The sequence below is a fragment of the Haemaphysalis longicornis genome, unplaced genomic scaffold (assembly GCF_048455015.1).
Source record: "Haemaphysalis longicornis isolate Haplotype H1 unplaced genomic scaffold, Haemaphysalis longicornis Haplotype H1 scaffold_1, whole genome shotgun sequence".
NCBI classification, from domain to species: Eukaryota; Metazoa; Arthropoda; class Arachnida; order Ixodida; family Ixodidae; genus Haemaphysalis; species Haemaphysalis longicornis.
In genome coordinates this window covers 471,258,557-471,284,962 of record NW_027526203.1, presented here as the reverse complement: position 1 = coordinate 471,284,962, position 26,406 = coordinate 471,258,557, and the positions used below count along the sequence as shown (strand labels likewise).

General features: G+C 49.7%; 1 protein-coding gene across 3 annotated transcripts in view; it reads right to left on the bottom strand.

Annotated features, from left to right (window-relative positions):
- Positions 1-207: 207 nt before the first annotated feature.
- The window catches only part of LOC144173652 (neuropeptide F receptor-like), a 590,379-nt gene continuing 564,180 nt past the window's right edge, over positions 208-26,406 (bottom strand). For all 3 annotated transcript variants that reach the window (XM_077701988.1, XM_077701996.1, XM_077702000.1), the window contains one exon: positions 208-3,431. In XM_077701988.1, coding sequence (XP_077558114.1) covers positions 2,266-3,420 — 1,155 coding nt within the window. In that variant the 5' untranslated portion in view covers positions 3,421-3,431 and the 3' untranslated portion in view covers positions 208-2,265. The remainder of the gene's footprint in view (positions 3,432-26,406) is intronic.

The window sequence follows — 26,406 nt, the reverse complement described above, 5'->3', positions numbered from 1 at the left end:
TTGCCACATTTTCATATATGCACACACACACACACACACACACACACACACACACACACACACACACACACACACACACACACACACACACACACACACACACACACACGCACACGCACACGCACACGCACGCACGCACGCACGCACACACACACACACACACACGCACACGCACACGCACACGCACACGCACACACACACACACACACACACACACACACACACGCACACACACACACGCACAGGCAGCATGCGTCACACGTCTCTGGGCGTCCCTTCCGTCTCTGGGCCGTCCACTAAGCCACATGAAGAATTATCTATAATCTATACGTCGCGGTGTTGTTTGTGAGGCCAGCTTTCTGAAGATTACCCCAGTGTCGAAATTCACCCTTCGCGTGCTCCTGTGGGCGCACTCTGTCGACGCCGTTGAGAATTAGACTAGCCTGTCGCGAACTCGTCCAGGTATCAACAACGTCGACTCTGTGCGGACTACCTCGTGTCACGAAAGGCGCGAATGAAGGCCTCCGGAATAGAAAAGGGCCGCGTAAATGGAGGGGTGCACGTAATAGCCTGCGTACATACGCGTCTGTCACGTGTGTTCGCCTGAGTTGTTTAGTCGCGCACTATGCCCACGGCCGTTTCTCTGGTTCCAGGCGTTCCATCTAAATCGTGCCGAAAAAAATGCCAGAAAACGAAAACACAACATGGTCGTGAGCAGTGCGGGTGCTGACCCTGTCATGACGCGGTGCTGATCGGGAAACAGTTGACATAACTCTCAAGATAGTGTTTCACGTCGAGATTCCTGATCACAGCAACGCATTTCGTAAGGCATGATGGCTGTTTCGCGTTAGGGAAAGAATGCTAGATTAAAGCTTTGTGTTGGGGTTAAGAATTATTTTCTTTTATAGCGGCGTACATTGTTAAGCGTGGACGAACCATTGGCTACTTTATTCGTGACGATGCCTGGTATCGAATATGCTTGATGTACAAATAGTGCGAAAATTTAGACATTCGGAATTATCGTGAATATAATTTTTCCAATCTCAAAGCTCTTCGCCGGCCAATCTTAATGTTATGTTGCCGTCTTGCAAACAGTAGGCCAACGAAGGACCTTAGAAGTAGTGCTCCTAAAATCTTCTCGGTATGAAGGCTTTAAGGTGCTCTGGTTTTATTTCTAACGCTAAACAAAATGACCTCTTCAGACATCAGAGCTTAGTAGTCCTACTTGTACCGTGTAACAAAAAAGCATGAACACGGACAGCTGAACATGTGTATTGTGCTCTCGTACGCTTTATAGGCTACTCCACACTTGCTCAGTCAAAGATGGGAACAATGGCCACCGTAAGCTAGAACGAGGGCGAGGACAAATCAAAGTCCAAAAGTGTCGCGCGATCAACCATTGAAAAAACATTTCACGTCTTCTCTTGCAACTGCTGAAGCACGAATTTCACGCCAACATATTTTCGTAGATGCTGGCTTCGGGCCAACGACTCACTCGAGCCAACCACTCACACAACAGTACAGTCAATAGTCACGTACGAAGATATATCATGAACTTCGCGTTTCGTTTCTGTTTGACTTGGTGTTTGCGACAGTGAGCATGTAAAAAGGAATCAGTTATCATTCGGTTGCTCTCCACGCTCTATATAATGGCCATTCTCAAATGGTGCCTCATTAAAAAAAGCAAAAGTATATACGTATAGAGTACACTCGCAAACCACTTGAGTGTCCTTTTTGTCGCCAGGCTGAGGTCAGCCCTCCATGCACAACTCAGGGCACACGCTGCCCGCGAAAAAGACGTAGGGCCAGGACACTCTTTTTACAATTTGTACAAGGAGCACGCATTTCGTGTAAATGGTTAATTTCAAACACGACAAAAGGGTGGTGGTCGACAGTAAGGTCACGGAAACGTCACAAAGCCACATCAGAACAGCTGGATCGTGCAACCTTCCTTACAAGGTGCCATTTCTGACATCGGCGGGGCGCGTGGGCCCAACATACGCCAGAAAAAGCCTCATGTAACCCATGCGTAGGAGTACACAAGTCGGGCTTGTTACACCCGTCGAGTTGATGATGACATAGTATCACAACAGAACGGAGCCTATGGCGGCTGTGGGCGGAGCCTTTTCTGTTCACGCCACCTCCTGGGCACTATGGTCACCGCAAGAACAGTGCCACTGAATCACGAATCACGTGGCAGTCTGGAGGGGAGGCCTACACTGACGAGGCGGCCGACGAGCGGCGCCGGTCGCCGAGCGGGACGCGTCATAAACGACTCTTGTCCACAGTGACGGCCGTACGGCTGTTCTCGTCCATGGACGTGTGCAGGTTGTTCTCGCTGTTGGAGGTGCGCAAGGTGCTGAACACGAGCCCCAGCCGGTTGCGCACGCCGAGCAGTTCGCGGCGAATGTTGGTGTTGAGCCAGCCGTACATGATGGGGTTGGTGGTGGCGCTGCTCATGGCCACCATGTGGCACACGGCGAAGATCAGGTACAGCCGCTGCGGCGAGATTCCTTCCAAGTGAAAGTCGGTCAGCAGGTTCATGGCATTCCACGGAAGCCAAGAGACGGCGAACACGACGGACACGTTGAGCAGAACCATGGTGGCGCGCCGGTTGCGTCGCAGTTCGCGTTGCAGGCGCTCCGAGTAGCCGCGCTTGTCGGGCGCCGAGGCGCCGCCCGACGCCGTGGCGGCCGAGCAGCTGAGGTGCGACTTGATGCGGAAGTGGGTGACCACGAGAGCCGTGGTGGGGATGACGAACTGGATGAGCAGCGTGACCAGCGTGTACAGCTGCTTGGCTCCAGGCGAGGGCCACTGCTCGACGCACTTCTCGTACATGTAGCGGCGCGACAGGCCCACCTTCTGGAGGCTCTGCGACAGGCACATGGGCAGCGACAGCGCCACTGAGAAGACCCAAATGGCGGCCATGTACCAGGCGACGCGACGGCGGCTGTCCTCTGGCCGCTGCACGTTCACCGCCACCACGGTCTGGTGGCGGTCGAACGCGATCGCCGACACGGTGGCCGCCGACACGAAGACGGTGGCACTCTGGAAGCAGGGCACCAGCTTGCAGAGTAGCTCACCCAGGGGCCAGGTCTTGCGCGTCAGCGAGTACACCGTGAACGGCATGCAGAAGAGGCACAGCGCCGTGTCCGACACGCTCAGGTTGACCACGAACAGGTTGCGGTTGGTGCGCACTTTGGCGTGCGACAGGATCACTCCGGACACCAGCAGGTTGCAGAAGACGCCCGACGTGATGAGGAACACGTAGGCGGCCACGATGCCAGCCTCGGTCGAGCCGGAGAACACGCGGTCGCTGCGATAGTGCTGCTGCAGGATGTCCAGGGCGCGGCCCAGGCTGAAGTTGAATGCGCCCGAGTACAAAGTCAGGTTCAGGTCGGCCAGGCTGCTCAGGTTCATTGTGGAGGAACCTGCGAAGGGAACGATCGGGACCGTCAGCGACCGCGATTCGCTTTGCGTTACGTTCGGTGGGGGTGCAGCGTACCGTTACGAACGCTCGCACACACATGCCGCGCGTTATCATAGCCGTCTAGCTCACTAGCGATAACAGCGCTGGCTTCGGATTGATACGGACCGGCCTAGGCGCAAAACTCAAACAAAACAATGATCTTCGATCACGTCGTCGAAACCGAATCGAGCCGGAACCGAAACTCCAAACCAGACCGGTATTTCTGTCGGCTCTAAACGACAGCCCGAGCCGATACTTTTCGGCACGTCGAACCTGGGCCAGAACTGAACTGGCAAATAACTAAAGATTCCTGTATAGCGGAGAAGCTGGAGTTTACAACAAAGTCAAATAATGACATTATATGAGGCGTTTTTTTTTTTCGAAATGAGCCAGATCCAGAAAACAAAACTAAGCCGTGACAAGAAAAACGTGGCAAATTTCCCCTAAAAACAGGTGGCAAGAAAACAGCTGAGATAACGCCCTGCAAACGTGTACGCAGATCGCAGTTCATATCAAAAATGAGCCAGATCCAACTGTTTCATAGATCATACTGAGCCAAATTTATTTGCCTAATGGAAGCTTTCGTCTGGCACGACTGTTCAGCGTTTCGTGACTGTTTTTAGAAGTTTTTTTTCTTCTTTTCGGAGCTGGCTTATCATCAACTCACACGGCAGTTATGAGGTCGGCAAAAGACCTGTCCCCAAATGTCGACGACGAAGTGAACTCAAGAAGAAGTGAACGAAATGAAACTGAGAGATGTGAAGCAATCACATCATCTCGTCTCCCATGTCCCTACGGAGTAACTCTGGTTAAATTATTCTTTTACTTTCATATTTATCATTTTAGTACTGAACTAAATAGCCCCCGCTTTCAAGCCCTTGCAAATCTCCCCCCTCTGTGGGAACGAACTACTTCATTAAGGTGAAGAAGCAGATACGAGCAGACTAGCATTTTGGAAATTCATGGCAAGGCAATGAAGAGCTTGATTAATTCGTGAGTGTCTTCAGGCGTGCCCACGAAAATTATATGGAAGAATCGAAAAGACCTGCAAATGGCGCCAAGAGGGCTCGTCTGCTCTCCATGTATAGTTCTACGGTTCTTAAAGCCGTATTCATATGTTTAATGCCTCTTCCGCCATAATTGAAGCGCAACATTCTTGAAAGTCAATTTAAATAAAGTTTTCATAATAATGATGCATCAACTTGAGTGTTGCTTCAATGTGAGCCAGATCCAAACTTATCATCCCCATATTTGGCTCAAATTCACTGCATAATTTTTAATTACTTGTGGCCATAAACTTCCCCTCGCTGACATGTAAAACTGAGCATATAATAGCTTTGACAGCGCTGCATTTAGGTCCGGTAACAAGGTTTTGCATTTTTCTCAAATTCGCTTTAGGTGGATTTAGCTCGTTTTTAAAAGAAAAAAAAACGCTTTACCACAACCATTAGCACACAAACGGCACCTTTTGACGTTTTAAGATGGCCACCAGGCGGCCATGCAGTTATGGCGCACCCAAAATGAGCTTTTACCTTGCCGTTACCACGGACTCCAACCTTGCCCCGGTCTGATTTTGGTGTCAGTCAACGCCTTATAACTGCCGATTTCGTCTGACACCGAGACCTTCATGCTCCGGCTACTTTCGGCTGAGACGAAAGTAGACAAGTACTTTTTCCTACGGGTGAGCTCGCCACGCTAGGCATAACCCGCCACTTTGCCTATCGGCACACCGCACTCGCCGCCGGGCGTGCTCGTGCTCGTCTTCGCCAGAGCCAGCGCCGCAGCCGGCGTCCAGCGGGGGGTCCCACGTCGGCCATGCACAGCTCCGAGACGACCACTTTACCTGACGCTCCGGTCCCCCTATCCTCACAGCAACACGCTCCACTGGCGGACACCCTAGGTGACCCCATGGACACCCCAGCCGAAGGCGATATAGACCTTCCCGGTACATCCACCACTACCACAGACGTCAACTGGTGGATAGAAGTACGCCGACGCCAATGAGCACTTCGAACCCCAACTGCCACCGATCCTCAACGCTCTTCCCCCGCCGCACACCACGATGCAACCACTTACGATCGGCACCGCCACCAGCCCCACTTCCGCCAGGAGACATCAAGATTGTCTTTCGACCCCGAGGCGGATTGGACGTGAACCCCCACGATCCCCTCACCGTGGTCAACCACCTGCAAACCCAAGCCTTCCTTCTTCCTCACTCACAAGATCAAATCAGGCTACATCTGCGTCCCAACTTCGTTGTGATCACCACTCCTCTGGAGGACCGCGCCCGTCAAAATGCGGCGCTCTACAATATCCATATCAACAACCAGCTATACCCCCTTGCAACACACGTGGCGGCACCAGCAAACTCAGTTATTGGGGTAGTATTCGGTCTTCCTTTGAACAGGAACGCTGATGACGTCTTCAGCGACCTGATACACTTTAACCCCATCTTCACATCCTCGATGCGGTTCATGGGCTCCTCTACACTCACAAAGGTTACCTTCAATGGATCCAGGGTTGCTTATTGGATACGATACCCCATGGTAACACTACGCTGCGCTCCTCTGAAGCACAATACTGAAGCCTGCCCGCGCTGCTGGAGCGTTGTACACCGGGCCGACCTATGCCCCTCTCCGGCAGTCGACAATCGCTGCAACATATGCGGCACTCTCAACACTTCCTCGCAACATACGTACCACCCTCGCAGCATAATGTGCGCCGGCCCTCAACCAACGGGCGGCCCAGCCTACCCACAGCGGTACTGAAGACCCGCAAACACCCACCGCCGAATCATTGTGGACCACGACAATCCAGAGTTTTCGGCACCCCGGGGCAATCACTCGTCTACGAAGATGGCTAACCTGACCAGCCAACCTTACAAACAAAACTTGGGACCCCACTCCCAGCCGTTCACTTTCATGCCCGCTACCAAGCCACTCCCACGGACATCGGCAGGGCACCCCGTTGCTCAAGACTCTGCAACCCAAACCTACGTCCAGGTGAGAGCGCGAGGTAGCACACCCCTCCGTACTCCTCCATCTCCCCCGCAGCACTTCCCCCCGCTCTTGCTCCCTCAACACCAAACCACCCTGACAGAAAGCGTTACCAGCAAAGCCAATCGACAGTTACTCCGAACTGAAAGCAGCCAACTCAAACAGGAGCTAAATCACCTTCCTACGAATGCACCACCGGCAAAGCGCCAGGCCACCGAGCCCTCTCCGCCCCGCCCCCCCCCCCTGCATTCCACAACTTAGTTCTGGCATCCAATTTTTGGAAACCACTTATAGACCCAGCATCCATCATCACCGTCCTCCATAAAGCTGCAGAGAACCTCTCCTCGCAAATGTCCCACATGCAACTCAGCATCCCCAATATGGCCCTGTAAGAGGTATTCGCAAGACGGAGCCTTTCAGCGGAGAAATGCGAGGAATATCGTGACGTCACCACAGGCGGGCTTTCGCGAGGCCAGCTCCTTCGCTCACACGGAGGATGCGACTGTCGGACGGACATCACTGTTTACAGTCGCCTATCTCTGAAGCTGAGCTGCCGTAGCACCGCCGATCCCGCGACGGCGGCAATTTCTGCTAAAGCCCCTACGTACTGATCTTGTCAGCCGCTCAAAAATTGGCCGTGGACGCGATTCAGGCGCTACCACGGGTAGAGAACGGCGCGAGACGCGCGAGGCAGTGGGTGGGGAGACACACTCGGAGCAGCCGACCGGTCCGCCCACAGGCCCACATACAGATGTTAGGCTTAACACTGCGCCGAATATTCGATTGCCGGCCTCGCAAGCGGCACAGATGACGACTTTTTCATGCAATTTGCCACTACATCATTACCCCCTTTCTCGTACGTGCAGCTTTGTTTGCGCTTTGGGGAGCGATAACAAGCTATCGCTCGAGCAACCTGAGCCGGCCTGCGCCACTTCGGGGCCGCGGCAGCCGCTCGCCCAGCGACCGTGCTGGTGGCATACGCGGCTCCCGCAGTGCGTCTGTCGTGTGCGCGGCGCATTTTCGCGTCTAGTGTAATAAAATGCAATAAAAATAGTGTCTGTAACCGCCCTAGAATTTGAGTCGCGGCCAGCCACCCGACGAGCAGACGAAAACCCGCCGCCTCCGCCCCAAAGCGTCGGATCGTTTGTAGCTCGCGAGCAGAAGCTCCGATATCCGATCGGAGCGGTGCGCCGGAGAGAAACCGTGACGTAGAAGTCACGTGGCGCGCACTCCTAGGAGCCACACGGAGAATTTCTTCGTCGAGTGCATACCCCTATATCTCCAACGCTCGCCGCCACAACTTCTTTTTACCCATGAGGATTCGATCAACCCCTAAAGAAATAGGTATTTTGCAGTGGAAAAGCTGAGGCTTAGGTCCAAACGCGCATTTCTCACAAAATAAATTGACCATCACGCCACAACCCCCCTCCCCTATCATAGCTCTGCAAGGTCCGGGACCTAACGTCAAATGCACGGGATACAAGACACTCCACAACAATCAGAAATAGCATGATTGGTTCACCGCAATCTTACGGCTGATATTGTGGAGCTAAACGGCACTTTCCCTCCCCACACTTTCATAAAACCTATCGCCAACGATTTGGCCCGAACCATACTATACTTCCTCAACTTACTATACATCCTCAACATCACAGTATGCACGTGACGAGGAATCGAAGCGCATATTGAACACATACTACAACTAGCGGCCACAACAATCACAGCGACAGCGGCGGCAGCAGGACTGACTACCCAGCTCCTTCTACTCCCACCCACCCACCCACCCAAACAATGGACACTCAACCTCTCTCGCTTTGTCGGGCTTGCCATACCATTAGCAAACCAGATTAAAATACTAGGGCTTACTATCCAACAAAATCGACTAAACACACACACCATCCACCTACTCAAGACCACCCACAGACCAAATATCGGGACTCCTACGGCGCGTCACCACGCGAGGACATGACCATCGGGAGTCACATTGCTTGAGATTACCCGCGCCTTTTTCACCCCCACGTTTCACGTATAATCTACCATATCTCGCCATCACCCGCACCGAACTCACACGAACCGAGGCCATACAACGCGCACTATATCGCCGAACGCTACAGATACCCCCCGGCGCTCCTTCCGACGCCCTCCTCCACACGGGCACGTTTAACACACCTTTAGAGTTGATAGAATCACACCGACAGAACGCTCCTATTCTGCAGAATGATCGACATTTGGGCGAGTTGGTATTGGTTGAACATCTTCGAATAACAGCGTAAAAACACAGACACTAGCGTAAGAAGATGACAGGACGACGCTGTACTCACAACTAATTTTATTGAAACCACATCGCCACATGAGTACTACAACCCAAACCCGCGTGCCCACACATTATGACACGCAGCAGATTATACATATCTCAAACTGACGGATCCAAAAACCAAAATTATTTCTCATGCAGTGCTATCGACGGTTCACTAATGCACAAATCACCTCTTTTTCTGATGGGGAATGCCTTGATGATTTCCCTAGTTCGCTGATTTCCATGAGCCGAAAGGATGGTGGTATCTTGAAACAGAGGAACGCACCCGTGTTCAGAACAATGCCGAGTGATATGCGAATACGTCTTATGTTTTAGTGAGTTTTTGTGTTCTAATAATCTAATATTAATACAATGACCGGTCTGACCGACATAAACGTAACCACAGTTAAAAGGAATTTGATAGATAACACCCATTTTACACTCGACGATCGGGGACCTATGTTTGAGAGTACAGCTTTTCTTTTTTCCTCCGAGATAAGCTTCCGCCAATCTTCTTTCTACGTGACCACAAATTTTTTCCATCTTATTGGGGGCTGAAAAAACATTTACTCCAAAACGGCTAGCTGCATTCCTGAGGCTATGTTACAATTTCAGCTAATACTTGTCAGGCGGATAAAAGAATTCGCCCCCGAAGGACCCAGGGATGGTGAACCTTGCGAAAAAAAAGGTTGCTGTAATTCCGTATAAGCAGAAATTGTCACATAGTCTCATGAATGTAGCTAGCCGTTTTGTCTTTCAGCCCCCAATAAGATGGGAAAAATTTGTGGTCACGTAGAAAGAAGATCGGGGCAAGCTGATCTCGGAGTCAAAAAGAAAAGCTGTACTGTCAAGCATAGGTCCCCGTTCGTCGAGTGGTGTTATCTATCAAACTTCTTTTGACTGTGGTCACCTTTATGTCGGTCATACCGGTCGTTGTATTAATATTAGATTACTAGAACACGAAAACTCACTAAAACCTACGACGTGTTCACATATCACCCGGCATTGTTCTGAACACGGGTGCGTTCCTCTGTTTCAAGATACCACCATCCTTTCGGCTCATGGAAATCAGCGGACTAGGGAAATCCTCAAGGCATTCCCCATCAGAAAAAGAGGTGATTTGTGCACTAGTGAACCGTCGTTAGCATTGCATGAGAAAGAATTTTGGGTTTTGGATCGGTCATTTTGGGATATATATAATCTGCTGCGCGTCATGATGTGTGGGCACGCGGGTTTGGGTTGTCGTACTTATGGGGTGATGTTGTTTCAATAAAATTCGTTTGATTGATTGTAGTGTTTAACGAGCCGACGCAACGTAGGCGATGAGTCGCGCCGTAACGGAGGGCTCCAGAGTAATTTAAACCACCCGGGGATCTTTAACGTCCGCCGAAATCTCGTACACACGGGCGTTTTTGCTGTTCGCCTCCATCAGGAAAACGGCCGCCGCGGCCGGGAATCGAACCCGCGTGCTCGTGCTCAGCTGCGCAACGCCTTCACCACTGAGCCATCGCGGCGGGTGTGTCAATAAAATTAGTTGTGAGTACATACAGCGTCGTCATGTCTTTTTCTTCCGCTAGCGTCTTGTGTTTTTACGCTTCTATTCTCCCTCAAAAGTAACTCGCCCATCCACTACTCCCCACGCCTCCTCATCACTCCAGAATATCGAGAGGTTCTCTATCCCCTGCCCATCCCCCGCCACATGCACCCCATTTTTTACACAAACCGTCGCCTGGCGGGAGCACAATACCAGGCCAAACACCCCCTCCCATCCTCGGACTTGGTATACGTTGATGCTGCAGAACAGCAACCCCGCCATACATACGTCACAGCAGCAGTAAACCACAGCCCAACCCCCTCTACCTCAGCCGCCATCCGCGCTGCCCATCCCCACGAGGTGGAGGAAGCAGAGCCGCATCTCCTCCATATTTGGGAAGCCAGACAGAGTCTTACTAGGCGGTGGCGTAAACAAAAGCACAACAAACGCCTAAACCAACGTATTGCTTCCCTAAACCAACAAGCCCAAGACTCCTCCAAAACCTTGCAGAAACAGAACTGGGCATATTTCTACAACCAGCTTCAAGGTACGCTAAGCACAAAGAAAACATGGCACATACTGCGCTTTCTTATCGACAAAGAACAGACGCGCACCGTTACTTCCAACCAAATTCACCGACTGATACAAACCTCAGACTTATCACCTGAGGAACTCCTACAATCAGTTCGACGGAACATCTTTGGCCACAGATCCCAAACCCACCACCAAATGATTCTAAGCAGTATACTGGGAATGACAATACAGAGCTAGATTCCCCGTTCACCATCGAAGAACTCCATCAGGTACTACAAATGTTAAAACGCAACAGCGCCCCTGGACACGATCGAATAACCAACCGACTACTCCGAAATCTCCACGACGAAACCATACAAGCCCTGCTTGACCTCTTCAATCAACATTAAGAAGCCGGAACTCTGCCTGAACACTGGAAAAGATCGGACATCATCCTCATACCGAAACCCCACAAACCCCTAGGACTTAACAATCTCCGAATTATCTCTCTTACGTCTTGTGTTGGGAAAATGAAAAATTTTTGAGCACTTGGTTCATAGACGTCTCACCACGCACCTCGAAACAACCGGACAGTATCCTTTGGCTTTCGTACCGGATTATCCACTCAAGACATGCTGCTACAATTCAACGAGAAAGTAATCCAATCCCTTAGCCGCAGCCATCCTAAAATGATCATGAGTCTCGACGTGCAGGGAGCATTTGGTAACGTTTACCATTCGGCAATTCTGGACAATCTCGCCGCTACCCACTGCGGCCATCGAACGTTCAACTATGTTAAGGCTTTCCTCCACAACTGAACGGCCACACTTCGGCTCGGCCCGCACTCGACCCCCCTATTCGACATGCGTGCGCGCAGCACACCCCAGGGCGCCGTAATTTCAACCCTCCTCTTTAATACTGCTTTACTTCATCTACCCGTAGAGCTCGACCACATTCCAGACCTTCACCCTACCTTCTATGCCGACGACATCACGCTGTGGACAACTGAAGGGTCAGACGGAGTCCAACAAGACACCATACAGCAAGCCATAAACACCCTCAATAAGTATCTCATACCACGAGGGCTTCGCTGTCAAGCGTAGAAGTCTGAAGTACTGATGGTTCGCTCGCGCACACGAGGTAGATTTCCTGAACCCCCAATAAATCCTAATCTGAAAATCCAAAACACTTCTATCCCCCAAGTGCCTACTTTACGTATTCTCGGCGTTCCTTTCCATCACGATGGCTGTGGTGCCGCCCTTATCCCTCAACTCAACACAACATGCGCCAAGGTTACTCATTTAATACAACGAGTAAGCCACCAACATGCAGGGCTAAAAGAGAATGAATCCTGCAAGCTCATACGCCGTATGTTGCACTCAAACCCGCCGAATTGAGAAAAGTTGACATATTAGTACGGGAAGCCTACAAAACGGCCCTTTATCTGCCCACCTTAACGCCCACACAGACTCCTCGAATTGGGTACTCACAATACGGTTGCGGAGCTTCTTGAAGCACAATGCACGACTAAAATCCATTGCCTTCAACTTACTCCAACAGGACGACACCTGCTCGGTCTTCTGGGACATGACACCCCAAAAGCTCAGGACACGCCCCACCCGATCCCCATTTCTGTGCATCAACGAATTCACATCGCCCCTATCCTGAGGGACATGCACCCAAGACAGAACAGGGGCAGAAGACTAGCTCATGTCCGAACGCTACAAAGAAGACTTCACAGGGATCCACACGTCCGATATACAGATATTGCGTGTACTCACCATGACCGGCGTACCACAATTGTGGCTCTCGACTCTACGGGTACCACGATGACTGCTGCCACGTATCGCGGAATCTCCACGACTACCGCTGTATCCATCGCCTTAGCTCATGCCGCTACCACGCACCGCAGTGAACACCCCCTCACGATTGTTACGGACTCACTCAGGGCATGCCTACACTACCGTCGTGGACAAGCTCCTCTCGCAGCTATTCTCCTTCTGCAAAAGCTTCCCCCTCAACTATTCATAATAATAATATGGACCCGTGCCCACACCGGCCTGCTGGGGAATGAAGCAGCCCATGCTGCAGCCCGCGAGATGCACAACCGGGTATCCTCAGCATCCGAATGGTCAGCCACGGAAGACATCACCACCGACTCCCTGGCCTCCACTGAAGCCATTATCACCCACTTCAGGCACCTCCGCTACAAATATCCTCCGCCACACCCTTCCCTCACGCACGCCCAAGCATACACCTGGCGACGCCTACAAACTGATACTTACTACAACTGTGCACAACTTCACCACATTGCTCCAACGCTCTACCCGGAAACCTGTCAACCATGTAATACCCCACTAGACACTTTCCATCTTGCCATTGAATGCCCGCACTCTCCACCCCTACCTCCCCGACTGACCCCCACCCATGGGTTTCCGGAAGGGGGGGGCAAGGGGGGGCAAGTGCCCCCCCTTGGAGATTGGGATATTTTTATGCACTACAAAAGTTGAACAGCTTGGTTGGCCCATAATTAAAATAACTTTACCCTGAACGGCGGAAGAGGGGAGAGAATGACACCGACGTTCTCTTTTTTGTTCCGTCCTTTAGCGCAAATTTATTTTAATTATGGACGTGAACCAACTAGCCCAGCAATCCACGCTACTCAAATGATTAGCACACTCAGGTCCTGCGTATCCGTATGGAACGCCCTTCAGGACTGCGGTTAACATTTCACTTTAGACAGTTGGGCTCTTCGATTTACAGTCTCGGACTCGCCACGGACTCCCCGAGAAGCAGTCCGGCACTCGATTTTCCTATGCATACCTATGGCTTCGGGGAATCCTCGGACTACCCGCGGTCTCTCCGCGGTGAGTCCGAGACCGCAAACCGAAGAGTCGCACTGACAAACATTGCTGGTCATGTGAAGGCAGTGAAACAGACTGCCTGTGCTGGCTATTGAAGACAGCGAACAATTGTGAAAGGTTTGACGTTTTGTTGTTTTTTTTCTAAATTCTAGATTTATGCAATCTTACCGCAAGAACATTTCTTCGTTCGGTTATAAAATTAAATGTATATTCTCCAAGTCTAATTCTAATTCGCTGTTTGTAATTATTGTAACCCCAAAAAGCGCCTTTTTGGTGCTATCCAACCATACCACCCCCCCCCCCCCCCAGAGCCACCTAGATGGCTCTGCTCCCCCCCCCCCTTCCCCGACTAATAGATGCCCCCCGTTGCAAAAAGTTCTGCGGACGCCCTTGCCCCCACCCCTTCCCGTGAGCAGTCGGAGAGGTTGCTGACCAGCTCCGACCGGGAAGATCAAGCTATGCTGGTCGACCGAGCGGTGACCGCGGCGTCCTATCGCGGCCTCCTGGACATAGGAAGCTGACCCCACCCCCTTCCCTTACCCCTTTGCTCTATAATAAACGTTTGTGCATCATGATCCCCCCTCCCCCCCTCATGAACACACCATCTCCCTTTTGTGGACTCCTGGCCATATGGGCTATGGCGGCGCGGAGAAGGCCCATGCATGAAGTGGGCCGAGCTTTGATACACCGAACCCCTAAACAGAGCCCCCTTTCCCCCTTCCCAACCCCCTCCTCACCTAGAGCCACTGCTCACCTTCCGTGAAATCACCTCCCATCACAGGCCTTCACGCACCACGCTTCCACACGCTCACCCCTCGTTATCCCCCGTAGAATCAGCACTCTGGAGACAGATCTAAGCGCACTCCCTCACCCACATATCACCATTTCTCTTTCCCACTACCGCTTTTCCACACTGCGGGGACTACGAAGGTGCCCCCCTTCGACATCTGGCACTGCCCCACCCTGCTTCCTCTTCCCCTCTTCACCTCCCCCTTCTGACTCCTGGCTTCTGCCCTCGCGCGATCGGACGCCCAGTCCCAGTGCGCCCTGGTCGGCAGGGCTCGGGCCCACCAGGGCTGCGCTTCCGCGGCTCAACCGTCCCTACTAAGCCTGTCCAGAAATAAAAGGTGTTTCCTCGCTCGTTCTTCACGTTTTGAAAGACCCCAATGACCTACCTAGGCATTGTTCCCGCAACAAATTTTGGAGGACGCTGTATTGTTTGAGTTAAACAACAAAATTATTTGTGCACATGGTTCCAGGAGGTGCTGAGGGGCTAAGCTGGACAGCACACGTAAATAATCACATCAGATTATGTGTCTGGACACGACGTGTTCTTACAGAGTAGAAAATATCATTTAACAGTGGCTACAAACATAATATGACGGGTGGGCACAATTAAGCTTTATGGTTTTCGGAAAATTAGTCACTGGGGGGCACGCAAAGACCACCTGTGCAAATAAGTTATATGGCCAGGGGGACACAAAGTTAGATTATAATTATTCCTGTGAACAGTCCAGTTAAGTAAAATTGAATTATTATCTTTTTCTTGAATGCAGTAAGCGGGTATGTTTTATTGAAAAAGGTAGAGGTAGTCGTGTTTATACAGAGTTTCAGTTGGAAGAATTCTTCTAGCGTGTCTGTGCTACGAGATATCGGACTCCAAATTTTAATTGTCGTTCGCTTGATTACGCATGCAAGAGATTCAGGATCGGCGCAAACCTCCTCCCTGATGTGACGCGGCTGTTGAATATGCGTTATTGAGTCTGAAAACGGAGAGGACGCATTGGCAAAGGTGACAACTGTCCCCCTTGCCCTCTCGGCTGGCGAAATCAACATATGACAGCGCAACAGACGCAACACCTACGTCACATCAGGGGCGTGACGTGAGTGTTGCGCCGATTCTCTCTTCTGCGTGCCGACGACACACGCACATTGCCCACTGCCGTAATGACGCGTTGCATTACACAATGCAACGCGTCATTCTGGCAGTGGGCAACGTGCGTGTGTCCTACGACGGCGAAGATGATATCGCGAAGGCACGCGGCCCTGGTATCTCGCACGGGTACGCATGGGCTCACCCAAAAGAGCGGCAAGGGGTGTGGAAGGGGGGGTGAGGGTAGGGCAATTGGTGCTGACATCCGCGTCGATGCTATAGAGCGTGCTGTAGACGTCGCCTAATGTCCGCTCCATTACCGGGACATGCGCGCGCGTGGTCCTTTACACAAGGCTGCTCTGATTTAGTGAAGGAGAAAATAACCGGAAAAGGGGGAGGGGGGGGGGCATGCAGAGGTTCCTGCAAAGCTAAGTACGCGATAACTGAGCGAGAAACTACGGCAGCCTCTGCATGCGGCGCACCGGTAAATCCTGCACCGGCCAAAACGGCTCAGCTGTCACGGCCCGTTTCCTGCAAATGGCTGCTTCCGAGTCGACGAGCTCTTCTCAAATAGGCGGCATTCATAGGGCACGGATCCTTGCGCAAAAGGTCGTTCCAGGTGATGACTGCGCTGGCGGACGACATTATCCCATCCTCGGCGGAGGACCGGAGACAGCGCGTAACAGGAGCCGGCTTTCCCAGTCCGCAATGGCGCATGGGCGGGGACAGGCCATTCTCTCGCTCCCGCTGCGTGTCCATAGCTTGGCAGCGGGGTGGCCCATGGACTCGGCTTTGAACTCCATTACACGAGTTGCCTGACTGGGCCTTTCACTCGCATTTACGACTTTTACCGAGGCAAAATGCGACAGTCGATCTCGCGAAGAGCGCGCAACATTTCCAATGAATAGCCCTTACTTTTCCGCACAAGAAATTGATTGCTTCAGACTGCCAAACTTGGCGTCGTTTTTTAGGCTGGAGAGACGGCTCTGGGCTTGGCAACTATTCGCTTTGTTCCCGGGTACTATTCAAACCCGCAGTTCTTCATTGAGCCTATTGCGAAGCGAAAGAAAGGGCCTCTTTCTGTACAATCTTTGAAAGAGAAAGTTGATGTGTATTTGCTGGAGCTATAGTGAACAAGCTATGATATAGATAAGCGTAATATTAGCGTTGAACATCGCCATGTATTTCTACTTTGTGATCTTGTTTATACTTGCAATGCCAATTCTTAAGTAATACAAATTCTACCTTTACTTGTGTTACCTAAACTTTGTATCAAAGGGAGTTTGTTTTCTGTATTATGTTTTCTGTGCTCGAAAATTCTGTACTTTGTGACGTTGCTGCTGAGTTGTGTGTGTGGGGGGGAAAGGGGGAGGGGGAAGGGGGGGCCGGGGGATGTCGCTTTGTGAGGTAATTCGTTTGCCTTTTCGGCATCCCATCTCCCCAGTAATTTTTTTCGGTTCCCCGAAATAAAACGTTCACGTTCACAAGTGCATGGCGCTGGGAGGGCCAGCGGAGTTGTGTTGAACGGAAACATTCCCCTTGAAGATGTTCAAGATATAAATAAATTAAAGCAGCTTATGTAAAAATACTGAGGTGAACATGCATAGTGACAGAGAGAGCGTCGAAACGACCGATTGTGAGGAACTTCAAAGGTTGCAGAGTTCGAAAGTTTAATACAAACGGTATGGTTATATTTCGAAACGTATAGCGCGCTAGAATAATATCCGAGCGCATACGCAAAAAAGAACCTGCAAACGTTTCTCTACTTTGACTCCCAGTCTCTCAGGGGTTTATGGCGCACACTGCCGTGTCGTTTTGAACGTCATTTTGGGCCCAAGACCAGGTGGTCCTCAGGGGGGTGCCCCATGTGATCTCTACAGTTTCCAGCCCATCCACGGGACTCACGAACCGGAGAATACATGCCCTTGCCCGCCAATAACTCGTCGTTGTAGAGTTACAGCGGTCGTTTAAAAGAATTCGGCCCATGGATTGGTCATTCGGGTGCACTGTGGTGGAGAGGAACCACAATATTGCCCTAGAGTGCGCGGATAAAGGACATTTTTTATCGTGATGCTAGTGCGTAGACACGACGGCGCTTTAATTCAATCTTCAAACATGAAGACAGACAAGAACGGTGGGGACGAGCAAAGTCGATAACAAAGCAGCGAGCCCCCGAAGTTGCACCACGCAAGGGCGCTTGCCAGCAGCAGCGAAGTGAGTGGCACAGAGCTCTCTAACTTCTGGCAGGCGAGGCTAGCTTCGAACATTGTAAGCGCGGCATATTATAGCGGCTCGAATGAAAATGTTCCCCGTACGATCGAACCAATCGCAAGTACATTTGACAAAAACGACACGCTTTTGTGCGGCGATGATTGTGGTCCGAAAGGCAGTAGCAGTGTTAACGCCGACTGTCAGTGGTTTTTAAACATTGAATAAATACCAGCGTTGAATTCGTGTGGGGTACGACGCTTTGTCAAATTCAGTAATTTCGTAAGAAGCGTAATCTGCATAGTTCCGCTTCTTTACTAATCCGATGTGCACACTGGTCTGCTAATCTGCTAGAAATGAAGGGGGCCATTTATATTCTTCTTATTGCATTGGTATTTCATTTGTATCAAGACATTCGCTACGAAAAGTTTCTTGAAGAACCGATTTAGAAACGCCAGGGAGCAATCACTGTCCCGCTCTCATATCCTTTCCCAATGCGGCTATGCGTGAAGGGGAATCAAACTCGCGGACTGGGAAGCCTACAACGGCTCTGTAATCAGAATTACGGCAGCAACTCCAGACGACGACCATATTCAAACCATGGCTAACTGCCTCCAGGAGTCCTCCCGATCCCCGATAGAGCGTCTCAACGTGAAGACAGGCCAAGACTATGAAAAATTACGAGCCCTTCGTAGGCGTGCGGAAAGAAAGGCGCCACACACGCACGCGCACACACACACGCACACGCGCATGCACGCACGCACTCACACACACGCGCGCACACGCACACCCACATGCACGCACGTATGCACACACGCACGCACGCACGCACGCGCACGCACACAAACAGATGGGGAATAGCACAACGAGCCACGCGCGTTATTTGACAAATTGCTTGTGCTGGCAGTGAGTTATTGCTTGGAAGTGAATTCGAAGGGCCTAGCAAATTTCTTCGAATTACTGATTGGGTATCAATTCGGAAACACAGAACAGCAAAAATTAGGAAACCGTCCTAGCCGCACGCATTGACGACTATTGGGCGCTCTTGGTTCACATTGCTAAACAAAGATAATGTTTTATGAGCTCCACAAGTTATCATGCAAGACAGCAAACTCTTAGCATTCAAGGCCACGAAGTTCGTATTCCGCTTGCAAATGCAGTGGAAATGGCGTGATCATCCAACACGGTACCGTGTTCCTGATGTATTTGGCTCCAGGATGTTTTTTGCGTCGTTAGGTAATTCCAGTCACTCTGCAAAACAGTTCAAACACTCTCATAGCCAGCAAAAAAATCCACGGCAGCAAACTACAGTCCCATGTTTTCCCGCTCTCCAGTGCTTAATTAGTCAACTTGAGGGCGCCAGACCAGTCTTTCTGTGCATCAGTCCTACACTCAAGAAGCGCTCCAGAAGGACCAATTGAAGTGACCCAGTGTGCAAATTCAGCTAATGACGAAGCCCAACATATGATTTCACTAAATGAAGTGAATGTGCGCAGGGACAACGTTATTGGAGTTTTGCATTGTGCAATGTCCCTGCAAAGATGCCTTTTTTGTTCAAATTGAATTCTCGGTCACGCCATTCATCGACTTGCACACTAGGCCACTTCAATTGGCCGTTCTGGAGCATTGTAGTGAAGATGCCCAACGGGGACTTCTTTGAGTGCATCTTTTCTACCGGAAATTCTCACACGGTCATGGGCTGTTAGGGTTCGCATTCTATTTTACTGTGAAGAAATATATGTCTCACCCCCCCTCGTTTTCATTCCGGTGAAGCAGATTTACTCGGCGCCGCTCCGGGGCTCATCCTCGACACCGCCGGCCCCTCTTTTACAAAGGTTATCACAACGATTATTCCCCTCGCTACCACTGATGCTTCTTTCACAAGTTGCCCAGTCGGCTGACAGCGGCCGTAGCGCCGTTATCAGGTGATCGCGGAGAATCAACACCGGCGCAAATTGGCCCGAAAGCCGCCGCCACCACCGCCGCCGAGAGTGTATCCGCGGCCGTTGCCGGTTCACATTCCACCTCGCCCACTAGCTGCGTGCCCCTACTCGCTGAAAGTAACTTGCCCCGTTGGAACGCCGGCGTGAGCGCATTATTCTTCTTCACCTTGAACGCCATTCCGAGAAACAGCTGACCGTTTTTGACGGTCCGCTCCGCTCCGGTAGAGCGCGGGAGCGCCATTGCACATGCGTGGCGCGCTTGGCGGCGAACAGCATTGGCTCCTGTTGCACTGAGCGAGACGCCGGTACCGGAGCGGACCGTCGAAAACAGTCAGCTAGAACTCTCTATGGTCGCATCGGCGGTCCTCGTTGACAAGCTAGTCATAGTTCTTGTGGCGGAAGAATAATAATAGATCTTAGTCTGGTCGCATATAAAGTCTTTCTCTCACCATTCGCCAGTGTATTTCACGCCTTATTAGGCGCCTGTCCCCCGTTGCCGGTTTAGGCGTGCACGGGTTGGGGGTGAAGGGAGGGGGCATGCAGGCACGGGTGTAGCCCGAAAGAACCCATTCCCGTCTGACCCCTTCCCGTTTGAACCCATTCCCGAAACGCCCTTCCCGCTTGACCCGTCCCGTGTGCGCCCGTTCCCGAAACGACCTTCCCGTTTGGGCGCTTCCTGTTTCAGCCCGTTCCCAAAACGCCCTTCTCATTTGAACCCGCATCGTTGCAACCCATTTGAATTTCTGAAAATATGCGTTACCGTCTTCGAAACTGTTCCCCAAAATGTGCTTACAAGCAACGGGTCATGCACTAAAAACTTGTTTGCCCCAAATTTTCCGGAATCTACCGGTATTTCCGGCTGATAAAACTTTCCCAATGCCTTAGGTCGCTACTGCCCTCTTGACACAAAATTTGTAGCGGCGAAAGTGTACTATAAAGATACCCAATATCTTGAGGAATGCACGCATTGGATTTTTCTGCAGTTGGTGTTCGTACGTGCGGCTGAAATTTATTTATCAGCCGCTCTTATGCTCATTGTTTGGAGCGTAGCTTTGTCTTCGGTTCGAGAGATCTATAGATCAAAGATGTCCATAGGAGAGACTTTAAAAAAAGGCAAAAACATGTGCGGAAGTCTGATAATTGGCTACAAATGCCTTTCCTACGTGAGTAATGGGCAGATATTTTTTTATTTATTTACTGATACTTTACGGCCTGGTCGGGCTCATGCAGGAGTGAACATAAAAGCGCATCAGTATTGGTTAGCGTAGTTTAAAAACGCCCCACACAAATAAGTAAAAGACATAAACATGTAAAAGACGCAAAGGGGTCCGAACAAGGATATGCATTCGTAATGTATTCCAATTATAAAATACGACGATTCAACCAGAACACATATTTACAATACGTGGGGAAAATTCTTCTAACGATACCGAGTTCACTGTTAGTTCAGTTAACGTATTCCAGTAAGAAATTGCACGAGGAAACAAAGAGAACTTTCGAATAGTAATTGAGCTGATTGGCTCCCTAATAGTCCTACTATGATGTCTTCTGGCTGAACGTCTGAAAGGCCCTTGGAGGTAGTATTCCCGCGACAATTTTAAGTTTCTGTAGTAAAGAAAATTTAGGCTAGAGACGACCCTGCACTGCTTAAGTTTTTGAGGGTTTGTCCTATTATGCAAATTGAGTACGCTAGAGTGACGGGAATAAACAGAATCAATAAAACGCAAAGATAAGTTTTCAATTTTCGCCTCTTCTCATGACTGTGATTTTTTTATAGCCAGATGTGGCATATGTATCCAGATATATAGGGTTACTTTATTTTTATACATCTTTTTATCTTTTATAGTTTTCATCTGTTTCTTTTCGACATTGATGTACACTTGCGCTAATATAACGATTAAATGTGTTAGTCCGCCAAATACGATTTCTTTCAAAGTGTTTGCGATTTTTTATTTGTGCTTCCGCGGCGCTTTTCTGGGCTTTTTGGTTTTATCATTTTATGGTTTGTTAATTTAAAAGACTTGTTAGTTAATTTAAAATATTTGTTTATTAATTTGTTAATTGTTAATTTGTTTGTTAGGCTTTGTTAATTTTAAAAATTGTTAATTGGTATGACTTAAATTGTAACCAAATTTCGTCGTCTGTAGATTCAAAAAGTGAAGCCCAGGTTTGAAAAGCAGTCAAGGACTCTGGATGTACTGAGCATGCTATCGCAGCGACAAACGAAAATAAATGAAAAATAATATGAAAATGTTTTTTATAACGTTACATAAACTGGGTACGTTATTCCGGGAATGGGCTAAATAAATAGGAAAATACGAAACGGCAAGGTTCTTTCGCCCCGGGTTGAAATGGGAAGGAACAAACGGGAAGGTTGAAATGGGAATGGGTTCAAACGGGAACGGGCCAAGTGGGAAAGGGCGAAACGGGAGGGTCGTTTTGCGCCGGGTTGAAACGGGAGGGAACCAGCGGGAAGGGTGAAATGGGAATGGGTTCAAACGGGAACCTCCCGCAGGCACAGTAGGGCTTAATGCCGCTACCGATGACATACCCCTTGTGGTGGTGGGAGATTTAAACGCGGCAGTCTTATGGCACAATACGCCCAGTCAGCTCTTCTCCGCAATGCAGCGGTTTGGGTCTGGGTTGGTGTGCTGCACAGATAATGAGATGCCCTCGACTGGGCAGCGAAAGGGACACCACTAGAATAGAGGTCGAAGCCCTGGAGGTGTTGAATCGCTATGGGACGGCCTCGAGTCGCTGGCTTGGAGGAAGAAGGGCGGAAACTTAAGATGCGCCAGCCCGAGCAGAAGCGCGAATGGGCGCAAAACCCACGGAAAGCCGCTGCCGCCGCCGTTGCTGTCTCAAGTTGTAGTAGTAGTATGTCCACAAACACCGCAAGGAAGTCTTTCATGTGTACATGGGACCCGCCGCGGTGGCTCAGTGTCTAAGGCGTTGCGCTGCTGAGCACGAGGCCGCGGGTTCGATTCCCGGCCGCGGCGATCGCTTTTCTGATGGAGGCGAAAAGCAAAAATGCCCGTGTGTACGAGATTTCGGCGCACGTTAAAGATCCCCAGGTGGTCAAAATTAATCCGGAGCCCTCCACTACGGCGCACCTCATCACCTGCGTTGCGTCGGCGCGTTAAACCCTACAATCAATCAATCAATCAATCAATCATGTGTACATGGGAACCATTTATCCAGTAGTTGACGTGTCTGCTCACACAGATATATGCGTGCGTGTACACAGATACAGGCATATATTCATGTACAATTTCATGCATGCATGGGTAAATTTATGCATGTATGATTAAATAGATGAGGGCGCTGTGTATTTGTGTATATATATGTTGTGTATGTATGTGTATATATATGTATATGTATATATGTAATATGTGTGTATGTATGTATATATATCTCTGCAGAATGAATTCATGTGTGCGTATGTGTATCTGTACATATATGCTGATGTTTATTTACTCGTTTTAAATTTATTAGCGTAAATCTTCTGTTGATGTTTTTTTGCTGCAAACGCATTTGTATATGGGCCTCCACTAGGTTCGGCTATTGGCCCAACATTTTCTTGCCTGTTTATGTACCATTTAAACAAAATAAACTCAAACTCAAACTCAAGTACATGATCAAACACCCGCTCTCGCGCCCACATCCAAAATCACATAAGCGTTGATGTCGTGTGCCACTTTTTTTTCGCTTAGTTATCAGTTTGGTATATTCCGAAATGTTCCACGAACCCGTCATGCTACTTCGTTTCGTCGAATCAGATGAAAAGCGGAAAGAAACAGGACCCAACTGAACGCCCCCTCCCGGAACACAATCCGAACCGCTATTCTTTCGGCTCGACACACTGTTTGCAATATCTCGCGCGTTCTTCACGTTTCAGAAGCTTGGAAAAATGCCGACAGCTTTTCGCGCACGCACGGCATCGGCAATGCGGTAGTTATAAGCCAAATTCAGTATTCCGGGCTTTGCAGAGCCCTCGCTGGCCGAAAAAGCCATTCGGGAGACGTCAAAAACTTTACCAATGCCGTCCATCCAGTCGCTGTATAATTTTAAATTTGTCGTGCAAACAACGCGTGTTTGCTCTGCCAGAAGTCAGGGCTGGGGCTCATGCGCAGTATGTTCGCCAATAGAATTGCTATGCATGTGTGCTGCGCTACAGGCATAAGTAAAACCCGGGGTCGAAATTTATCACCCCGGTCGCTATTCCTATGAACCATTTTTTTAGAGGGCTGGGGGGTGGATATCGAGGAGCGTTCGTTTCAGTGACGCACAAAACACGAAGACGTATTGCCATGTCACCGAACTTCCTGCAAAAACATCGTTAGAATGAAACATTATTCCAATTGATTCCAATAACGTGCCGGAGGGATTTTAAAACAGTTCCTTTACCATAAATGTTTCCTTGATTAAAGTAAATTTAATTGATTCTGTAATGAAGTGCTTCGGTATGCGTGGACATTATGTTCAATGCAGTATTCCAACTAACCCCACTCCACTCATTTCTAATTGCATTCTTTTTTATATGATGTATAGCGGTGACCGAAACCCGGTTGAGGCATGCACTCTAAGAAATCGGGTGAGTATTTGAAAAGTTCAACAGTCATTGTACTCTTGTAAGCGTTGGCACACTCCCCTCGAAAGCTGCAAAGAGTTAAATGCAATGTCCGCTCCCCGTGAGGAGGAAGAGCAAAACTGACCGCTGTTGCATCCGGGAAGGCGTACCCGAGCCGAGCTCCGACGGCTACGACTTACATGTCGTAGCGTGGTGAAGCGAGCGGCCAGCCAGTGTTGCTTCCTCGAAGAAGACCAGAAGCCGAAGGCAAACGTAACTTGCTTACTTCATGGCGAGAGATGGCCGAAGCAAGACAAGAGCAATGCCCTCACGGCCGAGGTTACAGTACAGAACTCCAGCAGAGTGACAGCATTGATTCAGTGCTTAAACAGGAATGAACTACTGCGCTTGGGGGGTCTTATTTATACCCAAAGCGCCAACGGTCAAAACAAGCGTTCCCTCTAGATTCTGCACACGACACGAACAGCACAGACACACAAAACACTCTTTCCAGAGTTCGTAAGCGGTCGGTGGTAGCGGCGCACGCTGAGTCCGAGAGAGGGGAGAGGAGCGGCTTCCGCGTCCCTCGGGCAAGTTGAAGCCTGGCTCGTCTGCCAACGCCGGTTTGAATCGCGCCGATAGCGAGGCGACAGAGATCCGGACGTGTAGCGACGCGTTTGAATTGTCGGCTGCAAGCAGGGTGTCGAACCGGAACCGGAACCGAACCGAAAACCGCAACCGAACCCGAATTTTTGCCCGGAACCGGAACTGAAGCGGAACCATATTTATTCCGCCATTGTGGAACTGAACCCGAACCGGAACGAATCGAAGGAACCGTTCCGAACCGGTTCCGGGGCCTGAGAACTGTGATTTCTAGTTTTCTATTTTGGTACCCTACCTTGCGTCTGAAGATATTTTGACCATGCGCCAGACGGCACCACGAAATATTTTGCATAGTCTACAGTTCCCTAGGCGCGTAAGGTTCTCTTATTATTATTACCCTCAATTTAATGTAAAGTTGTCGGTATATACTATCAGTTTGCATTATGTACTGCTCATATCCCTAATTATCTGTTAAATTCAGAATAACTTAAGTTAGAACGCATAATCCGAGGCAACATATCACGGAACATTCTTCATGGTTTCTATCCGCATGGTGTTTAAAATCGTGTGAAGTTTTCAATGTGTTGTTAGTTCGAATGCATCCATGTCAGCTTGTGGAGGTTTTCAGGGACGCCATCAACAATAAATCCATATCTTCCATTTATTTTAGTTCGAGTGGGTGGTTATATAAAAACAACTCTGAGACACAAACACTCACAGTTCTCTACGTCACCATCACTTTTTCTTGTACAGTGCCGTTGTGTCATTTGGTTGCTGCTCTAAGAGAACATGAGAATTGAAAAAAAATTTGGGGCTTTCTCATTTCCACTTTTAAAGTAGATGCGATAGCATTTTAATGTTATCTTGAACCTTCTAAACCTTAAAATGAAGGGGCGCATGGATTAAAGTCGAATAATGCTGATTAATGGGTAGACTGGGGTGCGTTAGTGAGATGAGTTAATTAGCTAATGTGAATTAGTGGGACTGGTGTGTTGATTAATTTGGATTAGAGGAATTAGCGGGTCAGTTAAAGTGGATTAGACGGCCGGACCAAACATGTTATCTTTGGTGTCCTTGGAATTTGAAAACTTTACAGCGTTCTCCTTCTCGCCCGATCGGGAAATTTAGTTAAGCACAAAGTAGCCGCAAAGTTGTGTGACGACCACCTGAATGCTATCAAAGGTCTTTCTTTATGCCCGTATTGCGCTATTATGTTGTTTGCTATATTAAAATTGACATCTCGCACTAAAGTTAATAACTAATTGCCTAATGCATATTTTATATTCATCAAAGGGCTTTCAAAACGTGTGTACATATGAGGGGAGACAGTTGGAAAGAAACTAAACTGAAAGAAAAAAATGGAGGAACGATCAACTGGTTTGATGCAAGAGGCGCCCGATAGCATTCTTTAATACCTTCTCTTTCTGTGTGCTACTGTTCTGCAGCCTCCCACAGGTGTACCATCTCAACTCCCGAACACAGCCCACCTCCAGGCTGAGGAAGCGGTGATAGAACGTGCGCTTAGCCGAAGCGGCGC